The 18,212-nt window shown below is 40.2% G+C and overlaps 1 protein-coding gene across 2 annotated transcripts in view; it reads left to right on the top strand.

Moving 5' to 3' along the window:
* LOC132375998 (putative uncharacterized protein C6orf183) overlaps window positions 1-18,212 on the top strand; it is a 74,855-nt gene that overhangs the window by 46,665 nt on the left and 9,978 nt on the right. For both annotated transcript variants that reach the window (XM_059941446.1, XM_059941445.1), the window contains 5 exons: window positions 705-806; window positions 4,431-4,592; window positions 10,155-10,267; window positions 10,634-10,769; window positions 11,030-11,233. In XM_059941446.1, the coding sequence (XP_059797429.1) occupies window positions 705-806; window positions 4,431-4,592; window positions 10,155-10,267; window positions 10,634-10,769; window positions 11,030-11,233 (717 nt within the window). The remainder of the gene's footprint in view (window positions 1-704; window positions 807-4,430; window positions 4,593-10,154; window positions 10,268-10,633; window positions 10,770-11,029; window positions 11,234-18,212) is intronic.

Raw genomic sequence — 18,212 nt, 5'->3', positions numbered from 1 at the left:
TAGGTGGTTGGTATAGGGGAAGCCAGGCTTTCTTTTTTAGATTGTTACACTTGCCATTCAAGTATAAATATCAAGGAGATAGTTGGATATAACGGGCTGGAGCTTAGAGCTAGATCTAAATTTGAGTTATCAGTATATTCATGTATTGATATTTACAGCCATAGTACTAATTTTTTAAATACAACTTGTTAATATGAAAGGTGAAGTTTTACATGTGGAACCAAAAGGGGTTTTGTGGGGTTTTTTTTGGCTGCGCTACAAGGCTTGTGGGATGTTAGTTCCCCGACGAGGGGTGGAACCCGCGCCCCCTGCATTGGAAGCGCAGAGTCTTAACCACTGGACCACCAGGGAAGTCCCGCCACAAGGAGTTTTTGTGGACAAACTTCTCTTGCCCCATAAATTAAGTGCAATGCCCAACACTGATGGAATTGGGGTCCCTTCTGCCAGTGGATAGTGCTGTGTCATCCCAGATGGAGCTACTGCATCTCATAGGCCAGGTACAAACAGGAACTGCTGTTGCCATCTCCCTCCACAGATCTGTGAAGCCACACAGACCCTTTCCAAGACTTCACATGCTCTAGCACACTTCGTAGCACTGAAGGCCAGATCCCATTTCAGAAGGTCCTTGATTATCTTTGCTTGCAACATTTATTGAAAACCATTCTGTTATATTGTAAGTTTGTGTGAACATGTTTGTCCACTAGATTAAGCCAAAATGTGATCCTTGGCAAAAGAAGCTTTTGACCAAACTAAAAGAACGGAGAAGAACAGATGTATTAATGCAACTCCAAGCAAAGTTTTTGAAGGTAAAAAAATAACCATGATCCCTTGTAGATAAAATTCTGTTCTCAGAAAATTGAATTCTTTCCACTTTTAAAAAATGTTAATCATGGATTCACTATGAAGGCTATATTTGGAATTTTCTAATCTAATTGCCAAACTTTTATATCCTCTTAGCTTTCACTAGAGAGTAACAATTGTCAAAACAGCTGGATTTTAGTACAGCTTTAACACTAAGTCTCTGTGTGATATTGCTCTAGTCACATAACCTCTCTGAGTTTTAGTTTCCTCATCTGTGAAACCAAAATATTGGACTAAATTACCTTATTTTTATTGTGGTAAAAAAAAACACATAGCATAAAATTTATCATCTTAACCATTTTTAAGTGTACAGTTCATTAGTGTTCAGTATATTCACAGTGTTGTGAAATAGATCTCCAGAACTTTTTCATCTTGCAAAACTGAAACTCTCTGCCTACTAAACAACTCCATATTTCCTCCTCCTCATAGCCCCTGTCAACCACCATTCCACTTTGTTTCTGAATTTGACTGCTGTTAGATACCTCATATACATAGGATCATGCAGTATTTGTCCTTTTGTTCTGGCTTATTTCACTTATCAGAGTGTCCTCAAAGTTCATCCATGTTGTAGCATGTGACCAGATTTCCTTCTTCCTTGTTTTTCATGAACATTTATATCAGCTTTATTCACAATAGCCAAAAACTGCAAACAATCTGGATGTCCTTCAGTGGGTGAATAAACTGAAGTACATCCATACCCTGAAATAGCAATCAGCTATAAAAAAGGATCAAATTACTGAGATACTCAAGAACCTGGATGAATCTCCGGAGAACTGTGTGAGTGAAAAAACTCAATCCCATAAAGACTGTATGAGTCCATTTATACAATACTCTTGAAATGACAAAATTATAGAAATAGAGAACAGATTCATGGATTCTAGGGGTTAAGGAGAGACTGGAGGGGAAGGGAAGGGAGTGTAACTGTAAAAGGGCAACTTGAAGGATCCTTGTGATGAATCTGTTCTATACCTTGACTGTATCAATGTCAATATCCAGGTTGTGATACTGTACTCTAGTTTTGCAAGATATTAACATTGGGGGAAACAGAGTGAGGGTTACATGGGATCCCTTTATATTATTTTTTTCCTTTTTTCCTTCTCTTTCCTTAAATTGTGGTAAAATACACAAAACATGAAATTACCATCTTAACCATTTTTAAGTGTACAGTTAAGTGGTATTAAGTAATTCATATTGTTGTACAACCATCACCACCATCCCTCTCCAGAACTCTTCTCATCTGGCAAACTGTAACTCTTTACCCGTTGAACAGTAACTCCTCATTCCTCTCTCCCCCTAGATCCTAGCAACCACCGTTCTATTTTCGGTCTCTGTGAGTTTGACTACTCTCGGTACCACATGTTATGGAAGTATACAGTATTTGTCTTTTTGTGACTGGCTTATTTTACCCACCGTTATGTCCTCACGGTTCATCCATGTTGTAGGATATGTCAGAATTTCCTTCCTTTTTAATGCTGAATAATATTTCTTTGTATGTATCCACCACATTTTATCTATTCATTTGTTGTTGGACATTTGGGTTGCTTTCGCATCATGGCTGTTGTGAATAATGCTACTGTGAACACGGATGTATAAATATCTCTTTGAGATCCTGCTTTCAGTTCTTTTGTATATGTACCCAGAAGTGGAATTTCTGGATTGTAGGATGATTCTGTTTTTAGTTTCTTTTGAGGAAGCTCCATAGTATTTTCCATAGTAGTTGCAGCATTTTACAATCCCACCAGTAGTGCAAAAGGGTTCAACTTCTCTATATCCTCACTAACAGTTGTTATTTTCTTTCTTTCTCTTTTTTTTTTTACATTAGTCATCTTAATAGATATGAGGTGATGTTTCACTGTGGTTTTGCTTTGCATTTCTCTAATGATTAGTGATTTTGAGCATTTTTTCATATGCTTGTTGGTCATTTGTATATCATATTTGGAGAAATGTCTTTTGAAGTTCTTTGCCCATTTTTTTAATTGGGTTATTTGATTTTTAAATTGTTGAGTTGTAGGAGTTCTTTATGTATTCTGGATATTAACCCCTTATCAGATATATTATTTGCAAATATATTCTCCCATTCTGTAGGTTGCCTTTTCACTCTGTTAATTTTGTCCTTTGCACAGAATTTTTTAAGTTTGATGTAGTCATGTTTGTCTATGTTTGATTTTTTTTTTTTAAGATTTTTTTTTGTGTGTGATGTGGACCATTTGTAAAGTCTTTATTGAATTTGTTACAATATTGCTTCTGTTTTGGTTTTTTGGCCACGAGGCACGTGGGATCTTAGCTCCCTGACCAGGGATCGAGCCCGCACCCCTGTATTGGAAGGCGAAGTCTTAACCACTGGACCATCAGGGAAGTCCCTGATTTTTTTTTTTTTTTTTTGACTGTTCTTTTTGTGTCATATCCAAGAAATCATTGCCAAGTTCAGTATCATGAAAATTTTCCCCTGTTTTCTTCTAAGAGTTTTATAAAGTTTTAGGTCTTATGTTTAGATCTTTAATCCATTTTCAGTTAACTTTTGTATATGGTATAAGATAAGGATCCAACTTCATTATTTTATATGTGGCTATCCAGTTTTTCCCCAGCACCATTTGTTGAAGAGACTGTCCCTTCTGTTTTGAGCGGTCAACTAAGATCATTTAATTATACACTCAAGGGTTTATTTCTAGGCTTGCTATTTTATTGCTATTTTATTCCATTGGTCTATATGTCTAATGTATGCCAGTACCACAGCATTTTGATTAATGTAGCTTTGTAATATGTTTTGAAATCAGGAAGTGTGAGTCCTCCAACTTTGTTCTTCTTTTTCAAAGTTATTTTGGCTATTTGGGGTCCCTTGAGATTCCATATGCATTTTAGGATGAATTTTTCTACTTCAACAAAAAATGCCACTGGGATTTTGATGGGGATTGGACTAAATTATCTTTGAGGTTCCTTGTGGTATTAAAATAATTGAAATATAGTAATATGTGTATCATTGAAGTAGAAGTTCAGCTCTGGGACTATTATTTGATTTTTTACCTCTAGAGGAGGAAAAGGAACATTTATTCAGCACTTACTACATGCCAGGCATTATTGCAGCAATCCTAGGAGAGACCTCACTAGTGTTCTTGTTAGGTTGACTTGTCCTGCTTTGCATGAAAAGCCAGGATTCCAGCAGGAATATGAGCCCAGGTCTGTGTCCTTACAAAGCCTGTACTTTTCTCACACTACCCAGCTGCCTCCTCCTCTGTCTCCTCGCAGCTTCCTAGGAGTAGACAAACCCAAAACTGATGAGTGTTTATCTTTTCATTGGTGCCACAGCATGTGTGGGGGTGCACCTGCTGTTGTGTTGAGGGGGTTGTCACAGAATTTTAAATGAGTTGCTATGTACATATGAATAGCTACAGTGTTGAATGAAGGAACATGCCTAAGGGAATCATGATGTTTGAGTTTACTTTTATTTTTTAATTGAATAAAGTCCCACCTGGGACTTCTTTCTTATTCATGTGTACATGACCAGATTCTTGCTGAAAAGAAGGGAATAACCCTTCTCCCCACCATCCCTTCTCCTCTCTCTTCTACTCAAGATTTCCAACCCTGAGAGAGTAATGCAAGTGCTCCAAGATCATGCTGCAAAAACAGTCTTGCTGGCTTCATCTCATCCAACATTTGTGGCTTCCCAGGGTTTGCATCAGGGCGACTATGACCAAATCTGGGAGACTATTTATAGCAACATCAACCTCTACCAGGTACAACAGGAAGAAATAACCAATACGCCTTTCTGTTCAACTCACCACCTGTGTGTAGACCTTAGAAATTTACTCTGGTAGTTTTTTTAGAGATCCTCCCCCAAAAGCTGTATACCTAGCTGGGTTTGTTTTCATTATAAAAAATATTAAATGATAATTTAAAAGAGGGATATAAAGAGGTGTAATACAAGATGTTCTTGCTGCCGGGACATACTCAACCAATAAATACCAGTGCAAAGTTGCACACTCTAGTGCTGAACACTAGATGAATAAGACGGATGTTAAATATTGTGAGTGTTTAGAGAGAAAGTGATCTTCACAGGGTTGGTTCTATTGGGGGAAGTCTCTTGAAGGAGGAGGAAATTGAGCCGGGCTTGAAGGAAGCATAGGGCTTAGGGAAGTGGTGGTGGAGAGGGAAGTGGGGAGCCTATTCCAGGAGGGAAGCGTGAACAACAATGCAGAGGAGATACTGTATATGGAGTGTTCAAGCTCAGTTAGGTTGAGTGGAAGAGTCACGTGGAAATAGAGTGAAGAGAAGTTTTTGTTTTTTTTGGGGGGGGGGGCATCTTGTGAATGCCCAGAATTCCAGACTAAGGAAATTTGTGCTTAATCCTATAAGGGAAGTGATATATATACAAACCTGTATTTTAGGAAGATTAATGTGGCAGCAGGCTATTAGTTGGATTGAAAAAGGGAGAGATTGGAGGCAGGAAAGCCAGTTAGGTAGCTGCTACATAGGATAGGCATGGAGTTTGGCAATGAAAGGATGTTTCTACACAAAGCTAGTGGATACTTATCTTTACAATGGAACTATAAGATTTTTGAAGCTATAATTGGCTATTATTTGTTTGTTGCTCTAAGGGAAGAGTTTTGTTTCGTTTGCTTATTTAAGATGGGAAGACTTGGTGTGTTTATAGTCTGAGAGGAAGGAGCAGTGGAGAAGAAGAGATGGAAGACATGAAAGGGTAAATCTGAGAAACAGATGACCCTGGGGAGAGAGGGAATGGGATGAAGAAACCAGGTGGAGGAGTAGTTTTGAGAAAAGGAGAATGACATCACTTCCCTTGAGGTGAATGAGGTACATAGAATTTTCAGGTGCAAAAGATAAGATGCTGGAGCTTGTGAATGGCCCTGGCTGTCTCAGAGAGAGAGGAGGAGGAGGTCTGCATTAGTGAGGTAGAAGGTGTGAGTGACACGTGAGGAGCGGTATCACTGTGGGGGGAAGGCCACAGGACCACCAGCAAGAAAAGAATATAAGGATGACGATGTAGCTCAGAGGGCCCAGTCGAAGTAAGAGGGCATGAATTTGTAGTGAGCCCATTCTGCATAATAATTCTATTACTTTCACCCCTAAAGATAATGGTAGAGTGACTAAAAATCACACATAAAGTCACAGGTATGGAGAAGTTTAGTAAAATGCTAGAGAAAGAAGCACTGTCATGGTCCACCATCCCGGGGTGGGTATGGGGGAAAGTGAAGCCTGAAATGCATCTACGAGTTACAGATTGGATGTAAGCAAACACATGCTGGAAGCATGCCTGTGTGTACACACACGTACACACACACACACACGCACACCTTCTATACCTTTTTAATCTGTGTAGACAAAAATCTAGAGAATCTAATGAAAAATGAGTTGGCCACACAGACCAGGAGGAGATGCAGCATATCAGAGCATGGCTCTCCCTCGCCCCTGAATTCCCTGACAGGGAATGCAGCTACCAGTGATACCCCCTCCTCAGCTAATATCCTGCCAGAGTTGAGAAAACAGCCACATTTTTCCTAGTCCATTGCCATTTCACATAGAGGTATGTGTCAGCATTCAAGAAGACCTTCTACTAACAAAGGGAAATTTTAAAACATCTGACTCTTCTGCTTCTTGAACCAAACTTGTGGGGGAGGACACAGGGAATAGGGAAGAAAGGAGGAGGGTGAAGGCAGAGTGAGCCCAGGTATCTCTGAACAAGACCTCTGTCCCTAGGAGCCTGACAGTCAATGATGCTGATGAAACTACCTGGGAAGTTCTGGTATTAACATCTGAGGGCCATCACCACAAATCTGTTCTCTTCCTTGGCTATGAGAGTAGGGGGAACTAAACTCCTGGGGGCCGATAGTGGTAAAAGGAGGAGGGAGGAGGGAGGAGGGAGGAAGGAAGGAAAGAAGGGAAAGAATACCACTTCCTCTGGCTAGTTACTGGCTAGTTGTTCTTGGAATTGACCAAAGGGAGAAAAATGTGAACACTGTATTTTCAAGCTGATTTATGGTAAATAGACCCTAAAGAGACTTAGAATATCTATAGTTCCTAGAGGTGGAGCATGGGGAGAAACATAACATACACACACACAGATTACCCTACATATTAGTGTCATACAAGTTTTCCAGTTTCCCATTCATTCATTCAGTGATAATTGCATGGGTACTACGTTTTGTGCCATGAATTGTGCTGGGCTTAAGGAAAGAAACATGCAATAAACGAGTAACAAAGAAGTAAATCTACATCTCTAATGTGTGGGTGCCATGCAGAAAACCAAGCAGTAGAGGGCAGTGGGGTAGAGAGGAGCATCCTCTGATAGAGAGGTCAGCCAAGATCTTTCAGAGTCGGGGGCATCTGAGCTGAAATTTGATGAACAAGGAGTCAGCCATGCACACAACCTGGAGAAGAGCTATCCAAATAGGGAACAGAAAATAGCCCAGGGTTTAAAAAGGAAATCCTGAGGCAACAACCAATAGTTTTCTACCTTCCTTCACATTTTCCTGTGGCTGTTACTTTGTGACCTCCTCCAGTATTTCTGCTTTGGTCAAGCGCTTTATGCAGTATCAGAGCACCAATAGTAGTGTGTTGCCATTCTGAATGTTGAATACTAGTCAGATGAGATTAGGATTAAGGAAAAGGTGGCAACTGGGAGGAGTCACAGGAATGTGGATATGAATTTTAAAAGCTCTGTTACTATTTTGCAAGCACATAGCAGTCAAGTATGAATTTTAGCACATGTAAGCTGAGCAGCATCCTGATTCTGAACACCAATACCCTATGAAAAATAACTTTCTTAAGGGCCTTCTGCATGAAGGAAAGCAAACCTCAGAGGACTGTTCATTTTGACAGCTCTGAGAGAATACAGACACTAAATGTAGTGCAACTTCAGAACAGTTTCTGAAAAATTCTTAGTAAATACTGTTGGCCATTAACCTCTCTTTAGAGAGTTTTAAAATGTTTTGTATTTACCATTAGCATTGAAGGCTTTTCTTTAAACACAATTCTAATTCCACATACACTTAAAGATCTGGGTTTGGGAGTTAAAGAGGAAATATCAGATTTTCATGTCCTTGTTAATTGACAACGGTGTATAACTAGAAAGAGATAATTCTGATCCAAATGGACTGCATTTTGGGATATTCTTTTGAAGAAAACTTAAGATAATTTAACTGTAGTCCTGATCAGAAGAAGGACCAGCTAGCCCTGCGTAGATACTCCCAGACCTGTAATTCTGTTACTGTGTCCAATTCCATTCTTCTCAAAAACACCTGTGTACTAAAATGGCTATGTTACAGACATTTAATACTGCTATTGACCATCATATTTCTAAAGATACAGTTTAACTTGGCCGCTGTTCTTTAACTTTATGGAGTGGTGAAATGGCAGAAAACACTGCATCCTTTGCCTCTTCTTTTGCTTCTTCTCACTGGCCACACGAAGGAGGGAAGAAGGGAACAGCCATTTTCCGCATCTGTGTTCCTGCTCCCCTCCATCTCCAGCGATAATGCAATATAGTGAGTACGTGGCGTGCTCTCACCAAAGTGGTGTTGTATGTGGTAGCTCCAATGTACAGGAAGTTTAGGGAAACATGAAACACCTTTTTCCTGGCTTTCGTCATTAAATTCAGTAGGACATTTTAAAAACAAACATTTTCTGATGACAATAGTGACATGTATTTATCACAGTAAATTCAGGAAATATAGAAAAGTTCAAGGGAGAATATAAAAATCACCCATTATACTATCACCCAAATATAACAACAGTATTGTTAACATTTGGTATATATCCTTCTAGTCTTTTTATTTTGTGGGTATACACAGTAAACCGTAGAGACATTTGGGCAGGTGGGGAATACATAATAGGCTTACTTTCCCCCTAATTATTCCCTCCACTCTACCTCCCACTCCACTGCCCCTGCGAATTTTCCAGGAGAAAATGAGATTGGCAATCAGTGGAAATCTCTGAACTATCAAAAAACATGAACTCAGCCATTCTGGTTTCAAAGACCCAGCCACAAGACAGTGTAAATGTCAAAGAATTAACCTACCCAGGAAGAGAGAATGAACACAGGTGGTATTGACATTCTGGTTTCTCATTAGCCCTCTGCTTAACTGCGCTGTGTCCAGTTCTCTTAGGGGAATACACTCATGGACTTTCAGCATTTCCTAAGCAGTTTGCTTCTGTGGGCTGTGGCTGGTTCACTTTTCCGGGAGGATGCTGGGCTGTCTATCTTTACTCACCCTAGCCTGCTGTGCCCGCTTCCTTTCTTCCTGGCAATCTGCCGGTCCAACAGTATTTTTGTGGTTTGTTCAGTCATTCCTTCAAGTGTCTTTCACTGTAACTTGACATCACTTCCTATTCCTTCCTGTGTAATTCTGGGTAATTTTAGAAGCAGCTGAAAAAGTCACAACCCCACAGAGAAAAGCTGTGACTCCTAGGCTTCCCTCTGGAGCCATATCGGGCAATGCTGAACACAAGAGCAGTATAAGTCCCGGAGGCAAAAGGCTTCTGTAGAGCCCCTCTCACCCAAAATTCTGGGTCAAACAGAAACTATCAAAATTCAACCCCCTTCATGGATTTCCTATGAATTTTTTTTTTTTTTTTAAATAACAGAGGGATGATGATCCTGTGTTCCTGTATTAAGGAACAGGAGTGCACCATGTCACCTCCTAGGGTCTTTTCCAGTCCTTGGGTTGCGGGATGTTTACACAGAAATACACTGATGTACATACTTACCTGAAACAGACAGGAGCTACCTCTACCCACAGGCAGAATTGGAAGCCACTTAGAGATACCCAGTTAGACAACTTTCTCTTTCACCGTCTCTTCCCAATATCCCTGTCCAAAGTTTTCTTCCCCACTGCCTGTCATAAAAACTGGTAGTCTATCTTTAGAGTCTTGGGGACTTTATTAGTTAAGATTAGGTTTGTGTGTTGGTCGTAGTTAAAAACAAAATAACTTTAGACTTTAGATGATTAAATCATATAGCTAAAAAGTAGAGGGGTTTAATCCACTGATCTCTCTCAGCCTGGGACAAGACTAGATTAGAGAGGTTCAAGGTTCCAAACATCTACAAATATGTGTGTCCTCTTTTCATAAGATGAATCATAGTAAGAACAGCGACCTCTAATTTATTGTAGAAATCCAGATTTTCATATGTCAGGTTGAAATGGATCATAATGCTGTTCTACTTGTTCATTGAAATGTGCCTTGGATCATGAGATTTAATTTTGTGATGACCCAACTTTGATTTTGTTAATAATATTGCGAATGTTCATGTAATTCAAGTAATGCTACTTTTTTGCTAGAATGAAAACATGAAGGAAGATGATCTTTCAGTGGAACGAGATGAAAATGACCCAGCACAAATAAGTCTTAGCCAGTGTGCTAATGAGCCTGTCAAGCAGAAGAAAGAGACAGGGTAAAATTAAATCATTTATTGGTGACTCAAGGAAATGGATTAAACACTGTGGAGAAAATTGAGTGACTGATTAATATGTAGGTTACATATTAACTCCAAAATATTTGAAGCTGAAATAAAAGCAAGAGTGTTACAGCAGACCAGATAACTAATGTTTCACCCTAGGACTGAATTTTTAATGAGAGTGAATGCTAAGAGAAATTTCTTTTTAAATTTATACATATAGAGCCATTATTTTCCTTCCAGTACATTTTTAAAAAGTGGCTATTGTGAAGTTAAATAAAATGACTTCAGTATGGTATATGTGAATTTTTTGAACCACTTTGAGGAAAAAGGCATTTGTTCTGTTTTTCCTGCCTGCTAAAGGTACAGTTATGCAGTGGCCCTACAACTGCTGGGCTTGGATGACGGGACTGGGCCCATTGATAGGGATCCTGTCCTGATGAGGGGGACCTACTTGTCCTTTCTGTATCTGCGCCACCTGAGGATCAGGGAGCTGCAGGTATGCGGATGGCCCTGCATGTATCTGAATTGCTTGGTTGTCTGGAAAGGGGGCAGGCTTTCCTGCTACTCTAGTAGTAATGCATTTTTACACTTTGTTCTTTGTTCTGATTCTTCCATGAAACCAGGCCTTTTGTGGGGTGGTGTGTTCCTTTTCCAGCAGTAGGGTTGACCTGCCAGCTTCTGGGGCCCCAGTAAGTTTCACTCTGTAGGGTGGGCCAGCAAAGGCAGGGTCTTGACCCTGTTCTTTCTTTGTTTCAGCGCATCTGCTTAGGAATTCTGAACTGTTTTAGATCTGTTGAGCGAACACTGACGATCAACACTTCAGGCCTTACCTTGGTTGCAGGGAGCCTGGTCCCCACCTCAGAAGATAGTTCCTGGGTAAATGTGGCAAAAGGAGGCTTGGGCACCTCGCAAGGCCTAAGCGCTCACCACTATGCCCATGGGACATCTGCCGAGCACAAGGTGAGGATTCTGCTACAATTTTTTCTTCCATGATTATCTCATCTCCCAAGCCACCTTCTTCTTAGCACCTGGAATCAGTTAACATGATGAAGTAACAGGTAACAGGGAGTTTCTAGGGAAGTAGCTTTTTTGAAAAATTGTGGTGAAAAGGGAAATGACTTTTTAACCCACAATAAAAGGCAGTGTCCACCTGAGAGCAGGACATGGGCAGGGAACACTCAGCCCTGGAAACCACAATAGGAAGGAAGGAAGGCATTTCAGCTGCTGGTTTGTCCACTTGATAGTGAAGAGAGCAAGAGGGGCGCTTTCTGTTATCCTGAGAACCACATGTCCTTACAGAGAAACTCTTGTAAGACCCCCCTCCTTGACATTGCTAGAGGTACTTTTTTTTTTTTTTGCCTCCTTCCTGTTTTCTAAACCCCAATTTAAAAAATAGGTTAGAAAACAAATGTAGAAAAAAATTTGAAACAGGGAAAAATCTATCCCTCCCAAAACCTACTTGTCCCTTGGTGCTTTTACTATCTCTTGAATATGTTTTTCTATAGTCTAAAAAATTCATATTAAATCCCTTTCTTAAATAAATAAATAAAGTAGCTATAAAAAAAAATCCCTTTCTTTGGGAGTAAAGTTGAAAATGCATACATTTTCTTGAAATATCGTAGACACTCTTGCAATATTTTCATCTCAATCTCTAGAAGGTTTATTCCTGAAGGTGGGGTTTAATATGGATTTTATCTTCTTAAAAGATACTAACTTGACAAATGTGAAAAATAAAATCTATTTAGCTGCTAAATAAGTCATATTTTAAGCTTGTATGACCCCTGACTTATGATTGTCATGTCTTATAAGGGTATGAAATCTTATCAACTATTGTTAATATGCAGTCTGGAGCAGTGCTGTCCAGTAGAAATATAACACAAACCACAGGTATAATTAAAAAATTTATAGTAGCCACATTATAAAAAGTATAAAGAAACATGAAATTAATTTTAGTAATGTAATCTATTTAACCCAATGTAACCAAAATATCATCATTCTAACATGTAATCAATATAAAGAAATCATTGATGAGATATATATTTTTTCATACTAAATCTTCAGAATCTACTGTGTACCTTATATGTACAGCACATCTCAATTCAGACAAGCCACATTTCAAGTGCTCCATAGCCACATGTGATTAGAGCCTACTGTATTGAACAGTTCAGCTCTAGATATTAGAAAACATTTCCTTATTTTTCCTACCTAGTCACCTCGAGTCCAACTTTCACTCAGTATATGGGAGACTTCTCTTTTTGGTCTCCTTCCCTAACAATTCTCCCCCTCCCATCTCCTCACCATACACAGACTTCCCTTTTTACCCCTCTGCCCTCTTCCCTTGATCCTAGTTCATGGTTCGTCAAGTCCAGTTAGTATGTTCCTCAGTGGAGCTGGAGAGGAAGGTTAAGACACTTTGGAAACAAGCACACCCATAAAACAAACACATCTTTCTGTTGCTAATATCCAGCCTGTCTTACACCACAGCTGTAGATTAAAAAAAGATCTTTCTTACCACTGACCCCATCTCCCAGTTTGTTTGTTCTATGATGGGGTGGGGTGAAAATGAAGGAGGAGAGGGGAGACAAATCCTAATCCTGTCCCGTTAATTGTAGGAGGAGCTTCTCAAGGGTAATACAGTATTTCTTTCCTATGCTCTCATAAATGATAGGAATAACATCACCCTTAAGAAGCTGCCAGCAGCTACTACTTCAGCGTGAGAAACTCAAGGAAGTGGCCTTCTTTCAGGGTCTTTAATAGGACCATGTGGTTTACTGCACTCCATGTATGTGGCCATGTCAGCATTTAATCTAGAATGTCCAGACTAACTATGTGATTCTTTCCCATGTAGAGGATGGAAGGAACAGATGCTAATTTGTTGGGTTGATCTCACCAGGCCAGGGCTGAGGCTACTGGGAGCAAGATCACTGGGCTTACCAGCCAGGGGAGCTAACATCAAAGAAACCCCTGAGATGGAGACCCTCTTCCCTGGGCCCAGTGTATTTGATCCCATGAGGAAAGTCTGGGGCCAGTGTTAACACACGTTTGCTCAGTGATAATACCAGAAAAGGAAAGCCCCTACAACCTGTCATGGACACTTTGCCATGTGCCTACTTTAAGCATGTGGCAGGGTAGAAAGGGCCCCAGAATGAGAGGCAGCAGGCTTCTCCTGGCTGTTTGACCTTGAGCATGTCTCTTCAGACACATAGGCTTGACACCTCATAGTGTGTTCAGGATCTGCCTGGACTTGACATCCTGGTAGCAGAGACTGTTGTGAGCAAGTAGTGAGAGATGAGGCTGCAGAAAAAAGCAGACCATGAAAGGCTAGGCTCTCCTCAGGATATGGGACTAATTCCAAGGTTGGTGAGGAACAGAATTTTAAATAAGAAAATGGCACTCCTCATTGTTTTATAAATTTCTCCAGATCTTTGCCCAAACATAATAACATTTATTCCCTTGCTTGAAGTCTTTATGAATTTTCTGTTTCTCACAAGGTAAAGTTCAGGCTCCTTGGTGAAGTTTACAAGGCTGGGTGCAAGCTGGCCCCTGCCAACCTTTCAGACCTCATTTCCCCCCACTGTCCCTATACCTTCATTCTTACAGAGCTGGGACTGGCCTTCCTCTGAATGGGCAGAGCTGTTCATGCCTCTGGGTCTTGTGCATAATGGCCCTTCTGTCCCTCACCTCCTCTTTCCTTGATAAAGGCCTGCTCTATTCAAGTCCATCCAAACATTACCTCTCTGAGAAGTCTTTCTTACATCTCTCTGCAGAGCTGAGTGCTTCTCCCTATGACTTGTCTACCTACATTACAGCACTTGGCTCATTCTAAAACTCTTGGCTTATCTACTCCCACAGTCTGTGAGACTGTCATTCATTCATCCTCCCATTCATTCACCCCACAAATGTTCTGACCAATAAATATAGTAGGCACTAGGGATACAGCAGTAAACAAAACTGTCACAAATCCTTGCCATCATGGAACTATTTAATGGAAAGAGACATTAAATAAATAAGTAAGTAACATATATAGAATGGCTAATGGTTTGGCACCAAAGCTTCTCCAGACATCCTAGGCCCTTGCAGTTGGGAGGCGCCAGAGGGCTGTGAGCAGAAATGAGATGTGTCACTTCCAGTCCAAAGCATGTAAGAGCCAATCCATGATGCTCCAGCATGTCAAGCCACAAAATAGAAACATCCTGGATCCCTGGGTCACTGCTAGAAGAGAGAGGCCTAGAAAGCAACTAGTCCTGCAGTGGGCTCTGCCTGAGTGATAAATTAATTTTAAGTATTGGCTACTGAGCTTTGGGGTTGTTTATCATAGAATAGCCTTTGTGGACTGGTGAAGATGGTGGTAGAAGCTGTGGAGAAAAATTAAGAAGGAAAAGGGGATAGAGAGTTGGTGATGGGACATTGCCAGGTGTAAGTAGGGTGATCAGGGAAGGCCCTACTGAGAAGGTACTATCTGAGTTAAGACCTGAAGGAAATCAGGAAACAAACCATGTGACTGACTGGGAGAAGAGTGCCAGGCAGAGGGGAGAGCCAATGCGAAGGCTCTGAGGCAGAACCGTGTCCAGCAGTGTTGCAGGAACAGCAAAGAGCTTAGTGCAGCTAGAGTGAATGAGGGGGAAATTGTTAGGAAATGAGGTTAGAGAGATTGGAAGAGTGGAACAGGTTATGTAGAGCCTTATGGATCATTTTGAGGACTTTGAGTGAGAAGGGGAGCCCTTGGAGAGTTTTGAGCCAGAGAGATGTGATTTAACTTACATTTTAACACTTGTGCTGCTGTATTGGGAATAGACTGAAGGGCTGAGCAGAAATTCGTTAGGAGGCTATTACATTGATCAAACTAGAGACAATGCATCTGGGAAAACAGCATGATGAGAAATGGTCAAGTTCTGGATATATTTTGAAGGTATAGCCACTATGATTTCCAGGCAGTTAAGATGTAGAATATGAGAGAAAGAGAGAAGTCAAGGTTGATTCCAAAGTTTTGGCCTGAGTATCTGAAAGTTTGGTGTTGCCATCATCTAAGATGTGGTTGGAGCAGGTTTGTTGGGAAGATCAGGATCTTGGTTAAGGGCATTGAAACTTTGCCATTCTTAATAGATGTTCAGGTGGCAAAAGGAAGTAGGGAGTTGTATATATATCTTCCACATAGTAGGTATCTAGTAAATGTTTGTTGAACAAAAGAAATGTTCTGTTCGTAACAGAATGGTTGTGAGGTCACAGACAGACAATATAAATGAAAGTGCTTTGCAAAGTACATCATGCTATTCAAATGCAGAAAAAATAGCTATGATAAAATAGCTATGATAAAGTATCACTCTGCAGGTGAGGCGGAGACTAGAAGATATTTTTTATTTTCGTTTTAAAAGATTGTAGCCAAAGGATTGGGTCAGTCACCCAACAAAGTTCGATGAGTTCTTAGACTGGGTTATAGTAGTAGTAGTAGTAGTAGTAGTAGTAGTAGTAGTAGTAGTACTATTTATTATTTGAAATTAATGAAAAGATGATTTAGAAAAAGGCAAGCTAGCCAGAGAAGTATTGTCTACATTGCCAAAAGGCCTAAACTTTTTACTAACAAATGATGGCAGAAATCAATAGAGTGAAAAGAATTAATGATGGGCACCAATTTTCCTATAGTTACTATACTCAAATAGTTATTTTGGCATCAGTTAATTTGCAGGCTTAAAAACATATGAATCATCCCAAAGATCAGATTATACCTTAGTCAAACAGGTAATTATTGCCATCCTTTTCTTGCCACTCCTCCAAGAATAATATTGAAGGATCAACTCTCTACACCACAAAAACCTTAGACCTTAGAAGGAAGATCTTCCACATGGCTGTGGAAGAAATGAAAATAAAAAGGAAATATTACAGTGACTGAGCCATAACCCTATGTGAGGTAGTTTGGCCATCTCGTCTTCACAGTTCATCTCCTATGGACATAAGTGTACATTTCAGACACAGGAAGTCAGGGAGGGAAAGGAAAGAAATATGTATGTCTTATATAAAGGGCTTGAACCATGACTTGGGGGTGGGGAAAGTGGAAAAAAAGACCATTTAAGTGGATGATGGCATTACAGTAGGCATCCTGACACTGTTACTGCTTTCCATCAGCTTCAGAACTCAATCCGGTAGCCATTTCTTTAAAGTCTCAGAAAATTCCCCTGTACAAGAACACTGGGAAAGAAAGGTCTTTTCCAGTAAAGTGGATAAAGCATACCACATTAAGTTGTCCCTTTTTTCCTCAGAGGAGAGCTCATTTTGCATAACAGGCTATAGGAGCTAAATGCCAACAGAAGCTGACATGCTAGCTTATAAATCTAAGCAAACTGTTTAATTTTTGTATGTTACATGTAATTTTCTCAGCATCATTTCTATTTTCCACCAGTGCCTGTCATTTCATAAAAACAATATGTTCACTTTTGGAACTTCTAGTCAAAGGAAGCTCCTAATTATTAAAAAGTTTTATGCCTAATGAATAGTAAAAAGCAGGGACTTCCCTGGTGGCGCAGTGGTTAAGAATCCGCCTGCCAATGCAGGGGACATGGGTTCAATCCCTGGTCCAGGAGATCCCATGTGCCGCAGAGCAACTAAGCCCATGGGCCACAACTACTGTGCCTGCGCTCTAGAGCCCGCAAGCCACAAACTCTGAGCCCATGTGCTGCAACTACTGAAGCCTGCGCGCCTAGAGCCCGTGCTCCGCAACAAGAGAAGCCACTGCAGTGAGAAGCCCGCGCACCGCAATGAAGAGCAGCCCCCACTCACCGCAACTACAGAAAGCCTGTGCTCAGCAACGAAGACCCAACGCAGCCAAAAAAAAAAAAAAGAATAGTAAAAAGCAAAGCAAACCAAAAACAACCACCTATCAGAAAAATGTTTAACAATGAAATATCTTCTTGATGGAATATTATGAACCATAGCTATTATTTGGAAATGCTCATGGTTTTACTTATTAGAAGATTTCTAAGTTTCAGCTTAAATAAAAAATCTATAATTGAATGAGCAACTCATTAAAGAGGAGTCTCTTCAGGGAGATTAAGTATTTAATCACCTGGTGTACTTAAAACAGCACGTAAAAAATCAGAGCCAGAGAATCAAAAGTTCCCACAGAGTACCCCTGATCTACCTTTCTGATAATGACAATTAACCATCCCCACAGGTGATCATCTGCCCTGTTTGTGAAGGTTCCAGAGGGATTCCTATGGTTATACAATAGGCAATGCCACATACACAAACCAAATGACGTGTCTCCCGAGAGCCAGGATATAATGACTGCTTAAAATTTATAGATAAATGCATTCTATCCAACAACTGATTACTTAACAAAGTATTTATGTTATAAGAATGAATAGATGGGGGATAAAAGATTGGGATCTATTGGTTCCATAGTTTAAATGACTCATGAATATAACAACTAAGAAGAAATACATATACATATATATATATATATATATATATATATATATATATATATAATAGCAAATGTTGGTGAGGATGTGGAGGAATTGGAACTCTTGTGTACTGTTGGTGGGAATGTAAAGTGGTACAGCTGCTTGTGTGAAACAGTATGGTGGTTCCTCAAAAAATTAAAAATAGAATTATCATATGCTCCAGCAATTCCATGAAGAGGGTATAGGTAGTCTATGCAAAGGACCTGTGGCCAAGAGGGAGCATGGCACCCACAAGAAATCAAAAGAAGACATGAATGGCTGGGACACAGTGATCCAGGAGGAAAGTGATGCAAAATGAAAGTAGCCCAAGGTTTCTCAACCTTGGCACTATTGGCATTTTGGGCCCGATAATTCTTTATTGTGAGAGGCAGTCTTGTGCACCGTAGGATATTTAGAAGCATCCCTGGCCTCCACCCACTAGATGCCAGTAGCACTTTCCCCCAAGTTGTAACAACCAAAAATGTCTCCAGACATGGCCAAAT

This window comes from Balaenoptera ricei, chromosome 12 (genome assembly GCF_028023285.1).
Source record: "Balaenoptera ricei isolate mBalRic1 chromosome 12, mBalRic1.hap2, whole genome shotgun sequence".
NCBI classification, from domain to species: Eukaryota; Metazoa; Chordata; class Mammalia; order Artiodactyla; family Balaenopteridae; genus Balaenoptera; species Balaenoptera ricei.
Note: the sequence above shows the minus strand (reverse complement) of the source record. Positions and strands in the feature narration are given on the sequence as shown.